Raw genomic sequence first — 19,856 nt, forward strand, 5'->3', positions numbered from 1 at the left:
TTATTTTATAAGTACATTGTAAGGCCACTGGCCAGAGATCCTAATTAATGAATGAAGATTGTTAAAGGAAAAACAGCCCCCAAACCCCCCCTATGAATTCTCTCGCTGCCCTCTCCCTCTTCTCATCTCTCACTCTCGATCTCCCTCTGTTTCTCGCCTCTTCTCTCTCTCACGGCTCTCTCTCCCATTCTCCTTCTCCTTTTCTCGACCTTCATCCCTCTCTTTTCTGTTTTCTGTCTTCCCTGTTGCTGCTGCCCTATTGCAAAAATTGTTCACCATCATTAGAGATTATCTCCATCAAGAAAACCTCCAATGGGTTGGTGCTGGAACTTTACCAACAATCGGGACTGCTGTTCTTTATCAACTAGGTTGGACTGCAACTCTTTATTTTGGAGGACCTCGAGTTCTTCTCTTCTCCTCAGACTTCAGACAGCAACAAGATAAGTAAAGAACCCCCCTGTTCTACATTCATTGGCCGCCCATTACCTCCATTAGTCCCCACTGAAATCTGAACATATACCTTTTCTTTTTAAGCCAATTTTTACTGTTTTCCTAAAGAAACTTCTGCTGTTTTGCCTTTCATTAGTTGGTTGATTTAGACATTGTTTGGTTTACTTAGCTTGCTTAATGTCTTGATTGACTCGTGCTAAACTTAACACATAGTTGCTGCCATGTTCCCTACCCCATATTCCCACCTGAAGCTTGAGTGAGTTTATGTGCTTTTATGCTTAGACTATTATTGTTCATTGCTACATTATTCATTAATCTCACTTGTTTGCTGAGTTTCCCTTACCCTGTCCAACCCAAGTCCCTTGAGTTTATCCTACCTGGTTAGTTAATCTTGTAGGAAACCTAGTCACCTAGGAATCCCTACATCACACCGTTGTGGAGAAGATTGAGTCAAAATCAACGGCCCAGAATATTATCAACAAGGAGGTGAGTGTTGAAGTTATTACTTAATGTAATTATTAACTTAGGATATGAACATTAAGTTGCTAACATTAGTACCGACGTACAGATGAAAACCTTTAGGGATGGAATTGGGAGTTTCGGTAGGGCAGCGGCTGTTGCAAGTCGTGATAACACTGCTGCTGGTTGGTCCAATGACCTTATTCTTTTCTTTCATATTCAGCTATGCACCATCATAGAAACCCACCTAATAGTCTCTCATTGTTTTATGCAGCTGAATGGTGGGTGCAATATGGAAGAGACACACCCAACTTGTCTAAAGTAGCAATTAAAGTGTTATCCCAGATATGTTCCGCCACTGGGTGTCAGCGCAATTGGAGTACTTTCAACCTCATACACTCCAAGAGACGGAACAGTGGGTGTTGCATGGTTGTCGGACTTGGTCTATGTGCACTATAATATGAGATTGAAAGAAGAACAAGTACACCTTGGAATGGAGAATGATATTACCCCAATCGAGCTTGCCAATATCTTCCAAAAGGATGATGATGATGAAGATCCCCTTTATGAGTGGGTTAGAGATCAAAGCGAGCCACTTTTAGATGAGCCCGATGGTCGGCCTAGCAGTCAAATCACTTCAAGAATGGGTGTTGATGTCGAAGAATATATGTCAAAAGAGGGGAGAATTCACTCAAAGTCACCCCGTCCATTTGAGTCCCACACTAGTGCTAGAATTGAAGAAGAAGAGCATTGGTGGCCTTCATCGTCTTCCACTCGGTCCCCTGACTAGACACAAGGTGATGATGATGATGACAATGGTGATGGGGATGGTGGCTATGATGACAATGATAGATTAACTGTCATGCGAGATGAAGATGATAGGATGTAAAGTGACATGGTTCCACAACCATCGCCAATCAGATTCATAAGGGAGACTCAGTTCACACATGCCACGCAATATGATCATGGTTCCTGACAACAGAGAGGCTATAGTAGAGGACTATGCAAAAGGTTCGGGCCTCAAGATGAGGAAGCTAGGATGGGCCAAAGCATGGATATTTCTAGCTTGTCTGCCACAATAGAATCCATAAGTTTGGGACAGGGTGAAGGATCTGGGCATTGGCGTGCACCAGAATTCATTGACTTGAGCCCTAATCCAGTACATCATGGTGATAGTGGCTTTGAGAGTGCCAGATCAGCCGCATCCCATTATGGGTATCCGGGATATGGTGTATATGCCGGTGGACCATCCTTCGAGAGCACCGGTTCATTTGGATATGCTAGTGGTTATCGAAAAAATGGTGAATCTTCTTCCTCATTCGAGCAGGAGGGTTCTACAAGGGGTGGGTCATCTTTTGTTAACAGTATCTTTGGATATCCATCCCAACCTTCTATGCCACACCCACAAGGGCCACAACCTATGATTGTGACTAACCCATTCCCTAGGTCGGGATACCTAGCTGATGTTGATGATGCATTTTATAGAGCGGCAATGAGAGATTACCAAGACAATTGGACCCAAAAATATGTCATGGGATGCATATGTGATGCATTCAGAGAAGCGGCTACGACATCTACAGTGGTATGCAGCTCGTGGGATGGAACCACCGAGACACTCTACTTGAAATTGACTTTTGAGTGTGGACTGTTGAATGTTAAGTATTGACAATTGAATGTTGAGTGTTGACTGTTGTCACTTGAGTGTTGAGTGTTGAGTGTTGAGTATTGAGTCTTGAGTGTCGAATGTTGAGTGTTGAGTACTTGAGTCACTAGTTAACTATTGTTGAGTGTTGAGGGATAACTCATGACGATGTAGTATTTTTATTTATTTTGGATCATTTGGATTATGTCTTATGTTTTGATGTAGATTGTAGATTATATATAGTGTAGACTGTCATTATGTAATATAGTTTTAGAATTTAAGTCAACAACTCAGCGCAATGATTATCCAACCTTTGGTTCCCATACAAGTATGACTTTATGTGTTTTTTTTTATACAACTAATGATGTGAATGTGTTAGAAATGTTTAAAATAGGTTGTACACAAAAAATAGGCAAAAAAAAAACATTGTTTGGGGGTCGAAACCTAAGTTTCCACCAGACCGGGAAAAATTCCCCAGTATCCTTGAAATTTCTCAGGTTTCTTTCGACCGAAATTTTGGTCTCCCCAAGGGTCGAAACCCGATACCGTGAACCTTGTACCAAACAGCCTGAGAAAATGAAATAGCTCCCTAAAGTTGAAATTTTCCAACCAAAGAGAGCCTAAAGCCTCAGCAATGTTGGAAACTGAGTGCTACCAAGACCAGTGTTATGAATAGCACCTACCGCTATGCTCAACAACATTATTACTACCCAAATGAGCAATTTCGGCATTCATCAAAATATAACTTGGCACCATTTTTTATTCATAAGTAAAAAATAATATATTGGCTGCTACAACTTGTTAAAAATATACAGTTGTTGATGCAGAACAAAGGAAGCTAGATAAATAATCCAACAAATAGTTATATATGTATTTGATGCGCCTGAAACTAACTTTTCAGTGTCAAAGAGTTAGAGTTCCAAGGAAATAACGATTAAGTTTTGGCGAGAGTGCGGAGGGGATTCAACTTTCCTATCAGAAAAAGGGTAAGACTTTCCCCTACAGACCACCAGTCCAAAGGAACCTCCATTACTACATGTAAGCAGAAAATGCAATCTTCAACCTGATATAACTACATATTTGGATAACTCACCCAAGCACAACATTCCATATAGACCTGTATCTTGCATGCAATGATGTGATCATTTCCTGTTTCTCAGACCACTGACAGTCAGAGACTCCAAAAATCAATTCCATAACACCTGGATGCAGGTTATACATAAAATTAATATTTGAGATCTAGTAACTGAAAAGGTAATATTTTGCATTAGAAAAAAAAATGTTAAGTTGTAAAGGGCTCGATTTCATTTTAGGGCATTCAACAGTTAGGATATTGTCTTTCAGATAAGTTTGTATTGTTTTGTTGTTTTGACTCTAGGAGAGAGAGAGAGAGAAAGTAGCGGCCGCCATCAAGATGATGAGAAGAGACAAAGAAGTTTACCCAAACATGTTATAGCTTCTGAAAGGAAGTGCTGCACTATCATAAGTGACTTATTCGATGTGTTCACAAACAAGTTCCACAAATGGGCTTTAGGAAAAAAGAATTCTAAGTCTCCAACGACACTTCTGTTTCCTGTATTAGCCAGTTTGAAGAAGCAGAAGACATCGAAGATAGACTTACTAGCTTATTCTGAGTGTACACTTCAAATAAGCTGGTGGTAAAAGTTCTGTATTTGAGGTCAAAGGAGTTGTAATTGGGTTTGCTATTGGCCTTCATATAGGGACATTCAGCATCAACTTACATGTCCCCTACGGGGTGCTGATTGCTTTTGAATGTTCATATCAGTTGTAAGGAGTTTGGTAGAGTACGGTATTCTCTACCATAGTAATGCATGTCAGTGGTCTATTCAGCGGTATCCGCATTCGAAACGATGATCCAGAGGTGCCTTTGATAGCTTTTTCACTTTCTTCTTTTTTTTTTTCTTTTTTTTTTTTTTTTTGTCTTTTTTTTTTTCTGTCTTTGATACAGTTTGCTGACAATTTTTCATACAGTTTGTTAACAATTTAACCACCTTTAGTCGTCCTTCACATGTCTTGCTCATTTTTTTGCAGTATCTACTGAGATGTTATTGCTGCTCCTTCCAGATAGAGGAAATTTGGTGAAGAATGAGGTTTCAGCTTTTATCTTTTCATCAGCTTTGGAGAGAAACAGATATTTGATGAAAAAGTTATTGTCCACAGGTGATTACTAATTTGGAGACTATTTTGGAAGATGGGTGCTAGAAAAGAAGTAGTTCAACGTATCTGTGGCTTCCCCAGGGTTTTCCAAGTGGGTTAACATTATCCAAGGATACTTGCACAAAGTATAAGTATATTTTTGCTTCTTTGGTTAGAGTCATTTGTTGATAAATATTGTATTTGAGATGCTGCCATACTTCTACATTCTTCTTTCCCTCTCGTAAAAATGTGTTACTTTTCGCTTACCCAAGAACAAAGAAAAGGGGGGGGGGGGGAAAAAGGACAAAGAAAGCTTAGAGAAATCTCTTTTTTTTTTAACGAGTTTTCAATATGTCCAGTTTTTGTAATGCTTAACCAGCACTACAATTAAGTAATTAAATATTTGCATTACCCATCAGAGCCAACCAAGAAGGGGAAATATCATATGTTGCCAGGGAGAACCCCAAAGCTGGCTGAAATGAGCTGACTCATCAGCCTGAAAAACAAGCCAGCATTCAATTACAAAAACAAGGATCATGACTCATTTGAATCAGATGACATTCTTCCAATGGCTCATAAATTAGAACTTGAAAACCCTCCTCAATACCTGCTAGCTAGCCAGCCAAGTCAAGAATATATTGCACACTGAAACCCCTCCACTTCAAAAGACACGAATATTAACAGGTAAGGGAATGAATAACAAAGTTTCATGAGAGAAATATGATGTAGACATCTGAGTTCCAAAAGAAATAAAAATAGTCAATGAAGAAATCTGATGGAAAGCTCAATGAAACCCATGCTGCTTAAAAAGGCATGCCTCACAGTCTTAATTCAATAAATGGAGTAAATAACACCATGAATAAAGGTTATTTTGCAAATCCTGACCTGAAGTATCATCTGCATTTTCAGCTCCTGCTGCATCTGATTCATTTAAACGGAGTTTAACTAGAGCAGTCTCAGCCTAAAACACCAGCCAACGGCCAAGTAAGGGTGGCAGTGGATTGTTGATGGAGAATATGCGGTGTAGCAACAGAAAACACTTCAAATTTAAGATTACACAATGTAGCAGCACAACAGACAACAAAACAAGACTGTTAGAACCTACCATTTCGCACCATTGTGATTCAATCTCCATGACATCACCAATTGCCCATTCAAAGGTAAAAGATTCCTTGTTTCCACATGCAGTTAAACCTTCAAGCTTGATGAAACTGCACGAAAATATTAACAGGGATTCTGTAGAATAGGCATCCACGTATGGGCCATATTTAACAAAATCAGGGTAAATAACAACCGAGTTTATGTTGACCTGGGAAGCGCAGCCAAAAGAATAAAAAGAATTAAGAAACATTCTACCCCTTTCAAAAGAAGAGGAAAACAAAATTTCAGAAAAATGAAGTCTGCTGCAACAAATTTGATAACAGTCAGGAAAAAGGAGACAGCAATTCCCATGAACACTTAAGAGGACACTTTCAAGTTCATAATGATCATGTCCATTTTCCAGATAAGGACAAATTGAAGAGGGAAAAATCAAGGCACCCAGTAACTTCAGTAAATCTCCCATTCAACTATCTTCTGAGGAAGACAATATCCCAAAAAATCATTACAGTTGTCTGAAACTTAACCTTGAGGACTGCAGTAAAGGCAGTCAGGGAGGCACTGCTGACATTCATCCATGTTCATGCCAACTCAAACGGATGTGTAATGTTTGAATTAGCCAACCAAAGTAGCTGGCATGATAATCACAAGCATCTCATAATGGTGGTTCTTTGAACACAATCACTTGCAGATCATGTTACACAGTTTGATGTCCCATAATCCTCTGCTAGAGAATATATGGATGTCAACTGCTCACAGGCCCAAGAATATAAATAAATACAATGGCTATAAAAGGGGCTCAATGATGATAGAAACAGATTAAGAAAAAAAAAAAAACATAACCCAGATGACCAGAAACAGGATAGTAAATTACTAGGTTTCAGAAACAGATCAGATTCTTGATTTCTCATTAACAGAATAGAGAAAATATTGTTGACCTGTTACAGAGAAGACCAGACAGCAGAATATCCTTGTTTCAGTACCAACGGCAATCCAAGAGAAGGGGAAAACAGAGTGTCACAGGGAGGGAGAAAAAGAGAAATAAGGGATGAAATGAAGAATAGAGGAACCAATCTTCTAGGGGAGAAGAAAAATGAAGGAAAAGAAAGAGAATAGGTTGAGAGGGGTAGAGGAGTTCTCACAGCACACACCTTTTCACAAAAAGAATATCTCATTCAAATTATCCAAAAGATTGGGGCACATGCCTTTATGTAAGCCAGAAATAAGAAGTCTTGACTCTTCCAAAACAAGTCCACAACAACAACAACTCAGCCTTTCCCCAACTAAATGGGGTTGGCTACATGGATCTGCGAGAGGGTAAAATTATAAGAAACAGGAAAAGAAAAACACAGCACCACCACAGGAGCATCCCACCTAAAAGCGGTCAGCTACATGGATCTTTGCCCTCCAAACAGCTCTGTTTGAGGTCATACTAGAGTCAAGACTAGTCCAAGTTAAATAAATAACATAGCATAGTCAACTACTAACACCAGAATAATCCCATGACTAGTCACAGCTAGCATTTGATATATTTTTTTAAAATTAAATTGCAAGAATGCCTCTCAAAGATTAAGTAAACCCCCAACTAAATTATTAGCTAAATAACCATCAACGATGGGCCATGTTTGGATCCAAATATAAACCCATCTTTCGGGCATTGGTTCCAAAGCCTATCATGTTTATCCAGCCATTTTAAAGCCACTGTATCACCATGACTTCTTTCTTTCTCCCTTCACTCTCTGATATTGTGGGCTGACTTATTCGCTAGCTAACAGCATATGCCTTGCCATTATGGTATCTGCACCTTTTAAGAAAGAGTTCAATAGGTATGAAATTTGGTTTGGGCCGAACAAGCACAAGGCATGGCCAACTGAGGGAAGTTAATGGTCCAGTGTGGTAGCAGTTCAGTGGCTGACACAGCCTATCTTATTTCGTAGGTGAGAAGTTAAACTAGTTGTTAAATTCACGGTAAGCTCTTTCTATGCCCCATTAAATAGACAGAATCAAGGAACTATATCCATCATTTATATCTATCTAACCTAATTCCAACAACAGATAACTCCAACAAGAAAACTTTGACTATAATTTAGATTCATATCAAGAATATACCCAATACCCGTGGAGGAAGTGAATTCAAAGCCAGAAGTCCTGCTCATTTTCGGTCATGATTCACAGAGACAAGGTTTTTCCATGTTTACTATAATTGGGGATGAAATTAGGTGAAAGGGAGCCCTGCGATGCAGAAACTTTAGAGAAACCACTAACCTTTTGAATCAGAGGGTTACTAATAGGGTCAACAACAGGATGTAAAAGGTAAAGGGTAACAATATGACCAATCAACTAGATTTAAGAGCTGAAAATATAGGTGAAGTTGTTACATTAGCAACGGGAGAAATAATAACATTCTGATTGAAGAAATTATATTGAGCCTGAATTAATAGTATATATAAGGGAGATGCTTAGGCTTGAAAGTTGAAACACAACCCCTATGGCCTAGCTTTGTTTGCATTTCTCTTTCATTCCCATAAAATTTCATATTTAGAAGAATATAAATTTCCGCCACTTAAAGCATTGTAAATTTTGCTTATCCTCTTGATTTTGTGCCTCCTGTGTATCTTCTGCTCTAAGTAAATAAAAATGCACAAGCAGAGAGAGAATATTGATGAATCAGGGAGACAAAATTAGAGGTTGAATAATGATCAGAGGTCATGACGCAAGAAGACATGGAAATTACTATTTGGATCTCTAGAACTTTCTATTTGGGCCCTCATGATATCCTTAACTCTTATTCTTTTTTCTTTTCTCTTTTTTTTTTTTCCCCCTGATAAATATGCCTCAAATTATTTTTCAAATGAAAAGGGAGGGGAAAAAATCTTACCATTGCACAACCGCTGAAACAATGATCCGATGCTGGTTCCCCTACGAAATGGCATTGTGCAGTATACTACGCCACAGTTAGAATGATTGAAACATCCAAGAAGCAAAAAAAAAAAAAAAAAAAATTATGAACAGATACAGAAACTTAAGTTGTAAAGTTAATTCTGGTTTCCAAAATTGCACAGTCTGGTGCCTCAACCGAAATACTAACCTCATATACAAAAAAGTCAAATATAGGAAAAAAACATTTCGTGTATATGTATAGTCAGTTCATTACTGTAGGGTATTAGACTCCTTAAGGTCATTTTCTATCATACTATATATTGGATGACATACTATTGCAGATAATATTATCTAAACTTGTCAGTCCTTTCAAGCTAAAATCCAATATATAGCATTGAAGAAAATATTGAATTTTGTGTCATTTGACCAAAAAATTTTAGTCCAGAGATACCAAAACGTCAAGAAGCCTCATGTCGGAACAGAGAGAACCGTCAAAACAAAATCGTGAAGCAACAATCTCAAAAGGCAAAAAGCAACGAGATATTAACAAAAATTTAAGGCAACAATCTAAAAAAGCACAATACGACAAGTTATTAACCTTCATTTTCCACATTATCAGAAAATTTTGGTAGAAAACTCCCTTTCATCCTTCCATCATCATCAGAAATCACTCCAACTGACTCATTCTGCAGCAATTCAAGATGGAAAACAAAAATAAGGATCCCCAAAATGTACATACAAGCTAATACCACAACTTAGTAAAGAAATCCACATACATCAGATGAAGGGTCCAGAAAAGTGCAATTTGATCGCTTGTCCCCTGTTGGAGGTATGCCTGGACTTAAAGCTCTCACTGTAATGGGAGTTTGTCCAGAAAAGGTATTCCCAGATTCAAAGGTATCTTGGCTGGTATGAGCAATTGGTTCATGACTTGTAGACTTAGATATAAGAACAGCATCCAAACCAGACAGTCGTTGTTTAGTGGCAGATTCTCTATCTGGAGCACTCAGATCATGCAAACCAGAATTGCTGCATTTGTGCTTGATATCACTTTCATCTAGATCTATATATGATGCATTATTGGTTTCTATTTCTCCCTGTGAAACTACAAGAAAATTTTAGAGAATTATGACAAGAAAAGAGTTAGAGAAATTCAATGTGCAAAAGGAAAGTGTTAACAGTAAGAATAGGACTGTAATGCTTGGATGACTGAAAGGCCCATCCAAGCCCTATATCTATATATGGATTGAGATTGCTATTTCTATAATGAGCTGTTAGCATATATTGATTGAGATTGCTATTGTTGTAATAGACTGTTAATTTATATATTTGTGTAGCTTACTACCTTTAATGGCCTGTTGATATGTTTATGTAGCTTACTACCTTTAATGGACTATTATATGTTTGTGTAACTTTTGTATTGTTTTGTTAAATGGAGAGTATTATGTGTCTGTGACTTTGTGTAGTTGGATACATAAAACAATAGAAAAAACACTAGAACTCTTTATTTGATAAGATGACGCCTTATGCCCATGCTATCGCCAAAGCGCTTTGAAAGACCCTCAAACGCCTCGTCGCCTTTCCACCTTAATAACTATGGCCTCCACTGGTACCTCTTTACCTCTTTATCACAGGATGAGCTCTTGCTTTTGCTCGTCTGATGACCAAGTTAGAGCCCTCATCATTTGTTGTCTCTATGCCAGTTACATCTGAATCCCACTCTGCCAATTCAGGTATTTCTTTTGCTGGTCACCACGCGTCTGTTGTATCCATTCCTTGGATAATCAACTCCCGTGCAACTAACCATATGACTGGGTCTTTGAGTCATTTGTTTTTCAGTATTCTCTGTCCTCAAGTAAAGACAAAGTTCGGGTGGCTAATGGTTCCCTATCCTTTGTCTCAGGAAAGGGGGCTATCAGCGTTCTTCCTTATTATCTTTATCATTGGCTTTACATGTACCCAAAACTATTCTTCTAACTTTCTATCTATTAGTAGTATCACTAGGGATTTGAATTACAAAGTCACCTTCTTTCCTTCACATTGTGTCTTACAGGACTTGGTGATGGGGGCAACGATTGGCAGCAGTGAAGTGCGTGGTGGTCTCTTCTTGCTTGATAGTGGTTCATCTTCAACTCTTCCTACTTAGGCTCATCACATAGATTCTTCCTCTACATTGTCCGAGTTATATCAGTGGAATCGGTGTTTGGGACATCCTCTGTTGGGCACATTAGCCAAGTTTTTTCTAGTTTATTTAAACGGTCTAATCTGAATAATCTTTTCTATGATGCTTGTGTTTGTTCCAAGCAAACTAGAAGTGTTTATCCAAGTTCTGATAATAAAAATTTTGGTTCAGTTTTCGTTGATCCATTCTTATGTGTGGGGCCCTGCCTATTGTGTATCTGTATCTGGTAGTCGCTAGATCATTACATTTATTGATTGTCATATCTGGCTCACTTGGATATATCTGTTGCGCATAAGAATGAGTACAAGTACAGCAATGCCCCTATGGACAAATCTACCTTATAACCATATTACAATAAATTTCAATTTCGGTTAAAACTTGGTAAACCTTGTGTTTCGCATGACATTCGTTATGATACCTGGAAAAACCAAAACTTTTCACCTAAACCTGCCGAAATCTTACGAAACCTCGAACCATGGGCTAAGGCTGGCGATACTAGAAATGCTTTGCACTTAGGTCCCCATTCTGTATTCAATGCCGAGGGTACCCAAAACCTTTGTTGGATGGGTGCTTTTTGTGGTTGTATATTAGCCTTGTGTTGCTTTCTTCTTTTTCTTAGTGAAATCTATTACTTATCCCAAAAAAAATGGGCAGTTACAGATATTATGTTCATTATCCACTAGAATTTTTAACCAAATCCAACATTAGTTATGTTGAAAAAAGAAAGGTGCATCACATGCAATTTGTAATATAAATGCAAGTTTAGTTGCAGTTGGAGTTCTTCTTAGGAGATGTTTAAGCACTCAACGTGACTGCTACACCTAGAACCTATATGGGGGGTCCAAATGAAATATATATTTTTAAACCAATATATCATACTACTATTAAAAAGTACGTACTCCCTATCTTTGGTATACTTTTTCAAAAAGACAAAAAAGACCATCGACCTCTACCAAAAAAACTTTCCAACGGACCAAAAAACCCCTCGAAATAGAAGAAAAAAATAATAATTAAAAAAACGTGGAACAGAAAGAGGAAAGTAATTATTAGGTTTCCCTCTCTCTCCATTAAAAAAAAAAAAAGACATGGGCACTCTTGCTATTGCTCCTCCTTAAATCTCTCTCTCTCTCTCTCTCTCTCTCTCTCTCTCTCCATCCATATTTAATTTTGTAAATCTCTCCATAATTATTTTGTAAAGGGGGAGGTTTTAAAATAATTTTTAATAATTATGAATCAAATCGTTGGACCATTATTTGGGGATTTATTATTATGCCATTACTAAAAATAATAATAATAAAACATGGAGCAAAAAGGTGGGGGAGAAAAAAATAGGGAGATTTACAAAGGTAAATATGGAGAGAGAGAGAGAGAGAGAATCATGGAGGGTGGGGAGGGAGTGAACAATTATGGAGAGGGAAGTAATTATTAAGTTTCTCTCTCTCCATTAAAAAAAAAAAGACATGGGCTAAAACAAAAAACATGGGCATACTTGCTATTGCTCCTCCTTAAATCATCCTATTTTTCTCCCCCACCTTTGTGCTCCACGTTTTATTATTATTATTTTTAGTAAATGGCATAATAATAAAATCCCCAAATAATGGTCCCACGATTTGATTCCTAATTATTAAAGATTTTTTTAAAATCTCCCCCTTTACAAAATAATTATGGAGAGATGGAGAGAGAGAGAGAGAGAGAGAGAGAGAGAGAGAGAATTATGGAGGGTGGGGAGGGAGTGAACAATTATGGAGAGGAACGTTACTGCCACAGGGGAAACGTTAATTATAATTTATCTCCATTCAAAAATGATATTATCTCTATAATACACTATCCTTCCTTATATACCAGAGAGAAGGCATAAGATCAACTACAATACCCCAGAATTTTCAATTTCAGATTTTTGATTTCTCAATTACACAAAAAAGCTACTACAATAGCACAAAATTTCTCAACTTCAGCTTCCTCTGCTCTTGGATCACTAGCACGGCATTTCTCAAGTTCAGATACTCCACATCCACAAGGTACGCTTCCCAAACTAAACTTTATTTGTTTGCTTAGGCTTGAAAGTTGAAGCAACTATGACTCGACCATGATGATCTTGTTTCTAAATTTCACTGTTTGAAGTATTATAAGTACCCCATCAGTTAATAAAAGAATGCATTTTCATTTGTTTCTATACACCCTAATTTACCAAATAAACAAATAATGATAACAAAACATAGATTTCTGACAAGGTGCCACCCCCTGACTATTGTAGATGAGGGGACAATCACCAAGGAGTAATATCCACCATTTGGGTGGTCCTAAGAAGGCACCCAAAAATTAAGGAGAGAAAAAAAATCCGCCATTGAATGGCTGAACCAGTGCCTAGGAAGTTGAGGAAACAGTGGGTGGTAATCAAATTTCTATGTATGCATATTGTTTTTAATTGGAAAGCAGTTTCTTATATCATCTTCTGAATTCATCTGCATTTGTTAGGTAACTTAAGATGGTAAGTCTTATATTTGTAACCACGCTTTTAACATTTTGGTTTTGACGTCAATTGAAGCATTTATGGTCTCTTGAATGTTCCCCTTATCTATTGATAGGGTTGAGTCAATGTATCATATAACCAATTGTTTACAAGAGTTTACACTTTGTAGGAGTTTACTCATTCTAGAGTTTAAAGGTAGTAGGAGTCTTTACAAGTGAAGTTTAGCAACAGACTGTTGATCAGCCCTGGTTACTGTGGAGTGCTTATCCACAGAACCGTGTGGGAGAGAGGACTTGCATGGGAGTACATCTCTCGTGTGGCAGACATCTCCTGGCATGGTATATCCGTAATATTCTTCATTACAGCTCATTGAATCCATAGGCCAGGCCATAACATCTGTTAGAGCTGAATTCCAGAAATTACGAGCTGTGCTGGAAGAATACAAAACAGTGAAATTTGTTTACATGGAGATGTGTTTGATTTTTTGAATTTGGTCTCATGGAGTATTGCTAGCAGGAGTAAGATCTTCCAGGGTACTCGTTTACTTCATCTTCTTTGGGGGAGGATGAGAAATGAAATGATGGGGTTTTTAAGGGTAATATTTTCCTATTCAAGCTATTTATTAAGTTTCAAAAAGTATTTGGTTGAGGGCTATTCTCCCATGATTCTCTGCATTCAACAAGGTACTTATCTAATATTGATCTTCATTATTGGTATAATGATGTTTTATGAGATGGGTATTTCTGTTTTGCACTTTTCTTGGCAACTATTGATCTGGGTTTGGCTAGACTTGGTTTTTGAGTAACGGTTTCTTTTCCTTTTTGCGTGCAATGGTTGATCAGGGTTTTGTGTAGCTTATGACTAAGATTGTTTTCTTTCTCTTTTAGGTGTTAAGTCTCAGTTGGAGTTTCTTCAGCAGGGTTCAACTGGTAAGTGTTTTATTGATCTGGTGCTTTGTCATAAGAGTTTATTTGAAACGTAGTGTTTTGAGTAAAGACATTCTGTAGAAATGCTTTATAGTTTTCTTTGCTGAGTTTTCTGTCAATTCATCTCTGATTGAATCTAAACAAGAATTCTCACAAAAAGGAGAAATTTGAACTTGTCGACAATCTTGCGATTCAATATATGACAACTTGGCTTTAAATCTCAAATGATCTTTCTGTTGAGCATCAGATTTTATTTTATTTTTATTTTTTATTATTTGTGTGTGGTTGCTCTTGAAGGCTTTAAGTTTGAGCCACTAAGTCTATTCGCTATAATTGAACAGAATGAAACATTTTAACATGGCAAACCCTATGAAAAGCATTCCTATTCTAACCAAGTTCTAGCTCCCCACTGCATAGCTTTCAATTCTACAACTGACCCTTGAATAATATTCCCAAGCAATTCTTTACTGAAGATGGCTATTTATTAAGCTATTTATTTTATCCAATTTGAAATAGCTTTTCTGGTGTGCAGGTGAAACATTACTTTTAATCAATGGCCCAGCCTTCATCTTTTGACTCTAAATTAAAAATGAAACTAAATCATTATTGCTCAAATGTCCTTCAAAACCCTAATGCTAATTTTCCTTAGCAAATGTGCCATTGAAGGAAGCCAGAAAGGTATTATTATTCGACAAGATGAAATTAGGGTTTAAGATGAAATGTATTAGAAGAGTTTAATGAACAAGAAGGAATTTGATAGATTGTGAGGCTGATAAATTGGAAACATGATGAGGATCTTTAGGACCTTGAGGTTTTGTCCATGGCCAATAACAGAAGCACATGGACAGAGGGGGCCAAGGGACTTTTAGGTTTTGATGTCTTAGGCTTAACTGAGAAAAAAGAAGTAACGAACCTGTTGGTGGGTCGTGGGTGGGACTATTTCCTTTGTTTGTAGTCGTATTCACACCACCAGAATGGATGACCCGAAGCTGAAGTGGCTAAACAGACCACAATCTGTAGAGATTTACTGTATTTCTTGGATTCTTATGTGGTCATAAGGGTTTCCTTCCAAATAGCAAATCATCACAAACCTTCAAACATGCCCCCCCCCCCCAATTCACGATGAAGCTCTTACCATTTAATAGCTTGAGGTACTTGCATTTTATTTTAAGGTTTTATATCCCTTTTCTATACTTGAAGCTCATTCGCTTTTCTTTTTTTTTTTTTTTTTTTGCANAGAAGGCAAAAGATCAACTACAATACCCCAGAATTTTTCAATTTCAGATTTCTCATTTCTCAATTACACAAAAGGGCCACTACAGTAGCACAAAATTTCTCAACTTCAGCTTCCTTTGCTCTTGGATCACTGGCACGGCATTTCTCAAGTTCAGATACTCCACATCCACAAGGTATCGTTTACAAGAGTTTACACTTTGTAGGAGTTTACTCATTCTAGAGTTTTTACAGGTAGTAGGATTCTTTACAAGTGATGGTTAGCAACAAACTGTTGATCGGCGCTGGTTACTGTGGATTCCTCATCCACAGAACCGTGTGGGAGAGAGGACTTGCATGGCAGTACGTTTCTTGTGTGGGAGACATCTCCTGGCATGTTATATCCATAATATTCTTCATTATAGCTCATTCAATCCATAGGCCATAACATCTGTTAGAAAAGAATTCCAGAAATTACGAGCTGTGCTGGAAGAATACAAAACAATGAATTTTTTTTTTTACATGGAGATGTGTTTGCTTTTTTGAATTTGGTCTCATGGAGTATTGCTGGCAGGAGTAAGATCTTCCAGGGTACTCCTTTACTTCATCTTCTTTTGGGGAGGATGAGAAATGAAATGCTGGGGTTTTTAAGGGAAATATTTTCCTATTCAAGCTATCTAATAAGTTTCAAAAAGTACTTTGGTTGAGGGCTATTCCCCCATGATTCTCTGCATTCAACAAGGTACTTATCTAATGTTGATCTTCATTATTGGTATAATGATGTTTTATGAGATGGGTATTTCTGTTTTGCACTTTTGTTGGCAACTATTGATCTGGGTTTGGCTAGACTTGGTTTTTAAGTAACAGTTTCTTTTCCTTTTTGCTTGCAATGGTTGATCAGGGTTTTGTGTAGCTTATGACTAATATTGTTCTCTTTCTCTTTTAGGTGTTAAGTCTCAGTTGGAGTTTCTTCAGCAGGGTTTAACTGGTAAGTGTTTTGTTGATCTGGTGCTTTGTCATAAGAGTTTATTTGAAACGTAGTGTTCTGAGTAGAGACATTCTGTAGAAATGCTTTATAGTTTTCTTTGCTGGGTTTTGTGCCGATCCATCTCTGATTGAATCTAAACAAGAATTCTCACAAAAAGGAGAATGTTGAACTTGTCGACAATCTTGCGATTCAATAAATGACAACTTGGCTTTAAATCTCAAATGATCTTTCTCTTGAGCTTCAGATTTTATTTTATTTTTATTTTTTATTATCTGTGTGTGGTTGAGCTTGAATGCTTTAAGTTTGAGCTACTAAGTCTATTCGCTGTAATTGAATAGAATGAAACATTTTAACATGGCAAACCCTATGAAAAGCATTCCTATTCTGACCAAGTTCTAGCCCCCCACTGCATAGCTTTCAATTCTACAACTGAGCCTTGAATAATATTCCCAAACAATTCTTTACTGAAGATGGCTATTTATTAAGCTATTTATTTTATCCAATTTGAATAGTTTTTCTGATGTGCAAGTGAAACATTACTTATAATCAATGGCCTGGCCTTCATCTTTCGATTCTAAATTAAAAATGAAACCAAATCATTATTGCTCAAATGTCCTTCAAAACCCTAATGCTAATTTTCCTTAGCAAATGTGCCATTGAAGGAAGCCAAAAAAGTATTATTGTTCAACAAGGTGAAATTAGGGTTTAAGATGAAATGTACCAAAAGAGTTTAATGACCAAGAAAGAATTTGGTAGGCTCTGAGGCTGATAAATTGGAAACATGATGAGGATTTTCAGGACCTTGAGGTTTTGTCCATGGCCAATAACAGAAGCACATGTATAGAGGGCCATGGGCCAAGGGACTTTTAGGTTTTGATGTATTAGGCTTAACTGAGAAAAAAGAAGTAACGGACCTGTTGGTGGGTAGTGGGTGGGACTATTTCCTTTGTTTGTAGTTGTATTCACACCACCAGAATGGATGATCTGTTGCTGAAGTGGCTAAACAAGCCACAATCTGTAGAGATTTACTGTATTTCTTGGATTCTTATGTGGTCGTCATAAGGGTCTCTTTTTAAATAGCAAATAGTCACAAACCTTCCAACATGCCCCCACCCCATTCACGATGAAGCTCTTACCATTTAATAGCTTGAGGTACTTGCATTTTATTTTGTGGTTTTATATCCCTTTTTCATACTTGAAGCTCTTTCTCTTTTTGCTTCTTCTTCTTTTTTTTTTTTTATTGCACAGACAGCTGGCTCACTGTCGATTAAAATTGGTGAGTTATGTAGCATATGTGGTTCTTGTTTATGATATCCATGTAATCTTAATGGTTTGATCTTCTTAATTTCTTATCTCTCTTAGTACAATTATCATTTCAATTGAATTAACTTGAAGTTTCTGTAGCTGTTGGTGCTGATTTGGGGTGATATCACATATAGAAGTAATAAAATGCCATAAATATGCAACCCATTCTAGCAGTAGTAGTTCTTCAGAATCCTTTTTGTAAATGTTTTATTTTTGTAATGAGGTCCTCTCAATATCTATAAGAGGAGGAAAAAGAAAAGTAAGAAGAAAAAAAAATTAGGACCCCCATGTGCATTTGCATGTGTATTTTTACTAGTATATATATATATATATATTGTAGAGTTCAGGGTATAACAGGACTTGGCATCTTAAGAAGGAAGTATAGAGGTCCTTGTATATTTAGGAGGAAATTTCTTTTTTCCTTCAAAAACTAAATTCATCGGATAAAGAGAGAATAATAAAGTACAAGTTGACAGGCCCAAGTAGCTGCCTCAACAGTTATAGCTAACACCAACACTTGACCGAGAGACAGAAAAATAGACCAAGCTGATTAAGATGGATATTAAGAACCAAAAAAGACTCGGTTGAATAACTTCTTGTTCAGATAATTTATGAGTAAGGCCTTCCGCCAATCCAGAAATCCCTGCAATGAGATAGAAAGCAACGACGTCAAAGCATGAATCCTCACAATATGGCATATGGATCTCCTTGAACCTTGCCATCTCTCCAATCTACCCTAGAAACAAAAGTAACCCGTACAATTAGCTCTGTAATACATTTACTCCACGTCAAACAGTTGTATCCTGAAGGAGTATAAGAACTTCAAACAAAAGGCAGTTGAAGCCTTGAAGATTTACAGTAGGTTCTTTCCAGGCCCAAAATCTTCTTTTAAATTTTCCAACCTTTCGCCAAGCATATATTAAAGGAATTCACCCAACTAAGAATTCATGATATTAGATTCTCACATTCCGATCAGTTTTCCAGCTGGAAACTACTTATCCCAAAAATTAAATATAGTGTAACACTAGCATCCTCCCAAATGACAGTATCAACAATAAAAATGCGTGCAATGACAGTCCAACTATATTATAGTACACGAATTGAACCATATTCACTTATCGACATTCATCCTAGACGGCATACAGCAGCCAAAAATCTCGGAATAGACGAAGAGCAGAAGAATAAACAAAAAAGGTTTCAAATTTGAAACTATACATCATCCGAAGAAATTATACAATAGCTAAAAATCTCGAAACGATGATCAACACGTAAATAAGTAAATGCGTAGGGTTTCGTATTCGGAACTTACCATTTTGGAGGAATTCATACTTCATGATGGCAGGATTGTCATCCCCATTGCTCCTGATCCTCTCGATTAATCGAACGGCAGCAGGTTCGACGAGCTCATCTTCTTCTTTGAAATCAAAAACTGCAAAATTTTTGCGAGAAGACTTCCCCATCACTCAAGACGGTAGCACCGACGCTAACAATGAAACCCGCGAAGCTAGATGATCCGATGTACGATTAAAGATTGGATCGACGGATATCTCGTCCTTCGTATATCGTTTATCGGATTGATTCAGATTTCAGAGGATGAACTGCGGATTTCGAATTTTGGAGCTCGCGGGGGAAAACTCGTCAGTTGTCTGCGCTGGATGAACAGACAAAACCCGCAGAGTGGTCCACGTTGGTCAACATGCCTTGTTTTACGAAGGGAGCCGGGACGTGAGTCTGGATTACCCGTTTTTCACCGAGGGCAATGTAATGAATAATTTTTACAAAAAATAAAAGAGTAATTTACAGTGCCACCCACGGGAATGTCACTATTATAAGAACACCCCATTTGTAATACCAAATTAGACTCTGACCTCTTGCCATCAATCGTTGTTAAGTAAAGAGTTAAAATGACCATTAGACCCTATTGACTAATACTCATATTTTTACCAAATCCTCTTCACCCCTACCTCTACTCACCTTCATCGTTCGGTTGAGGAAGCCATCAAGCGCAGAGGTGAGCACAGTGAGAGAGAGATGCACTTCCTGGCACAGCGCCACGTCAGCAGTGTTCTCCTTCACTATGCAGTGGA

General features: G+C 37.5%; 1 protein-coding gene across 3 annotated transcripts in view; it reads right to left on the reverse strand.

The window, feature by feature from the left end:
* Positions 1 to 19,491, reverse strand: part of LOC122071091 (probable ubiquitin-like-specific protease 2B) — a 95,338-nt gene extending 75,847 nt beyond the window's left edge. For 2 of the 3 annotated variants that reach the window (XM_042635368.1, XM_042635366.1), the window contains exons 1-7: positions 19,079 to 19,491; positions 9,463 to 9,791; positions 9,285 to 9,372; positions 8,685 to 8,725; positions 5,814 to 6,017; positions 5,594 to 5,669; positions 3,645 to 3,753 (exon numbers count right to left, since the gene is read on the reverse strand). In XM_042635368.1, coding sequence (XP_042491302.1) covers positions 3,645 to 3,753; positions 5,594 to 5,669; positions 5,814 to 6,017; positions 8,685 to 8,725; positions 9,285 to 9,372; positions 9,463 to 9,791; positions 19,079 to 19,229 — 998 coding nt within the window. In that variant the 5' untranslated portion in view covers positions 19,230 to 19,491. The remainder of the gene's footprint in view (positions 1 to 3,644; positions 3,754 to 5,593; positions 5,670 to 5,813; positions 6,018 to 8,684; positions 8,726 to 9,284; positions 9,373 to 9,462; positions 9,792 to 19,078) is intronic. The other variant, XM_042635369.1, reaches the window with a different exon arrangement.
* Between the last annotated feature and the right edge of the window lie 365 nt (positions 19,492 to 19,856).

The sequence above is a fragment of the Macadamia integrifolia genome, unplaced genomic scaffold (genome assembly GCF_013358625.1).
Source record: "Macadamia integrifolia cultivar HAES 741 unplaced genomic scaffold, SCU_Mint_v3 scaffold_189A, whole genome shotgun sequence".
NCBI classification, from domain to species: Eukaryota; Viridiplantae; Streptophyta; class Magnoliopsida; order Proteales; family Proteaceae; genus Macadamia; species Macadamia integrifolia.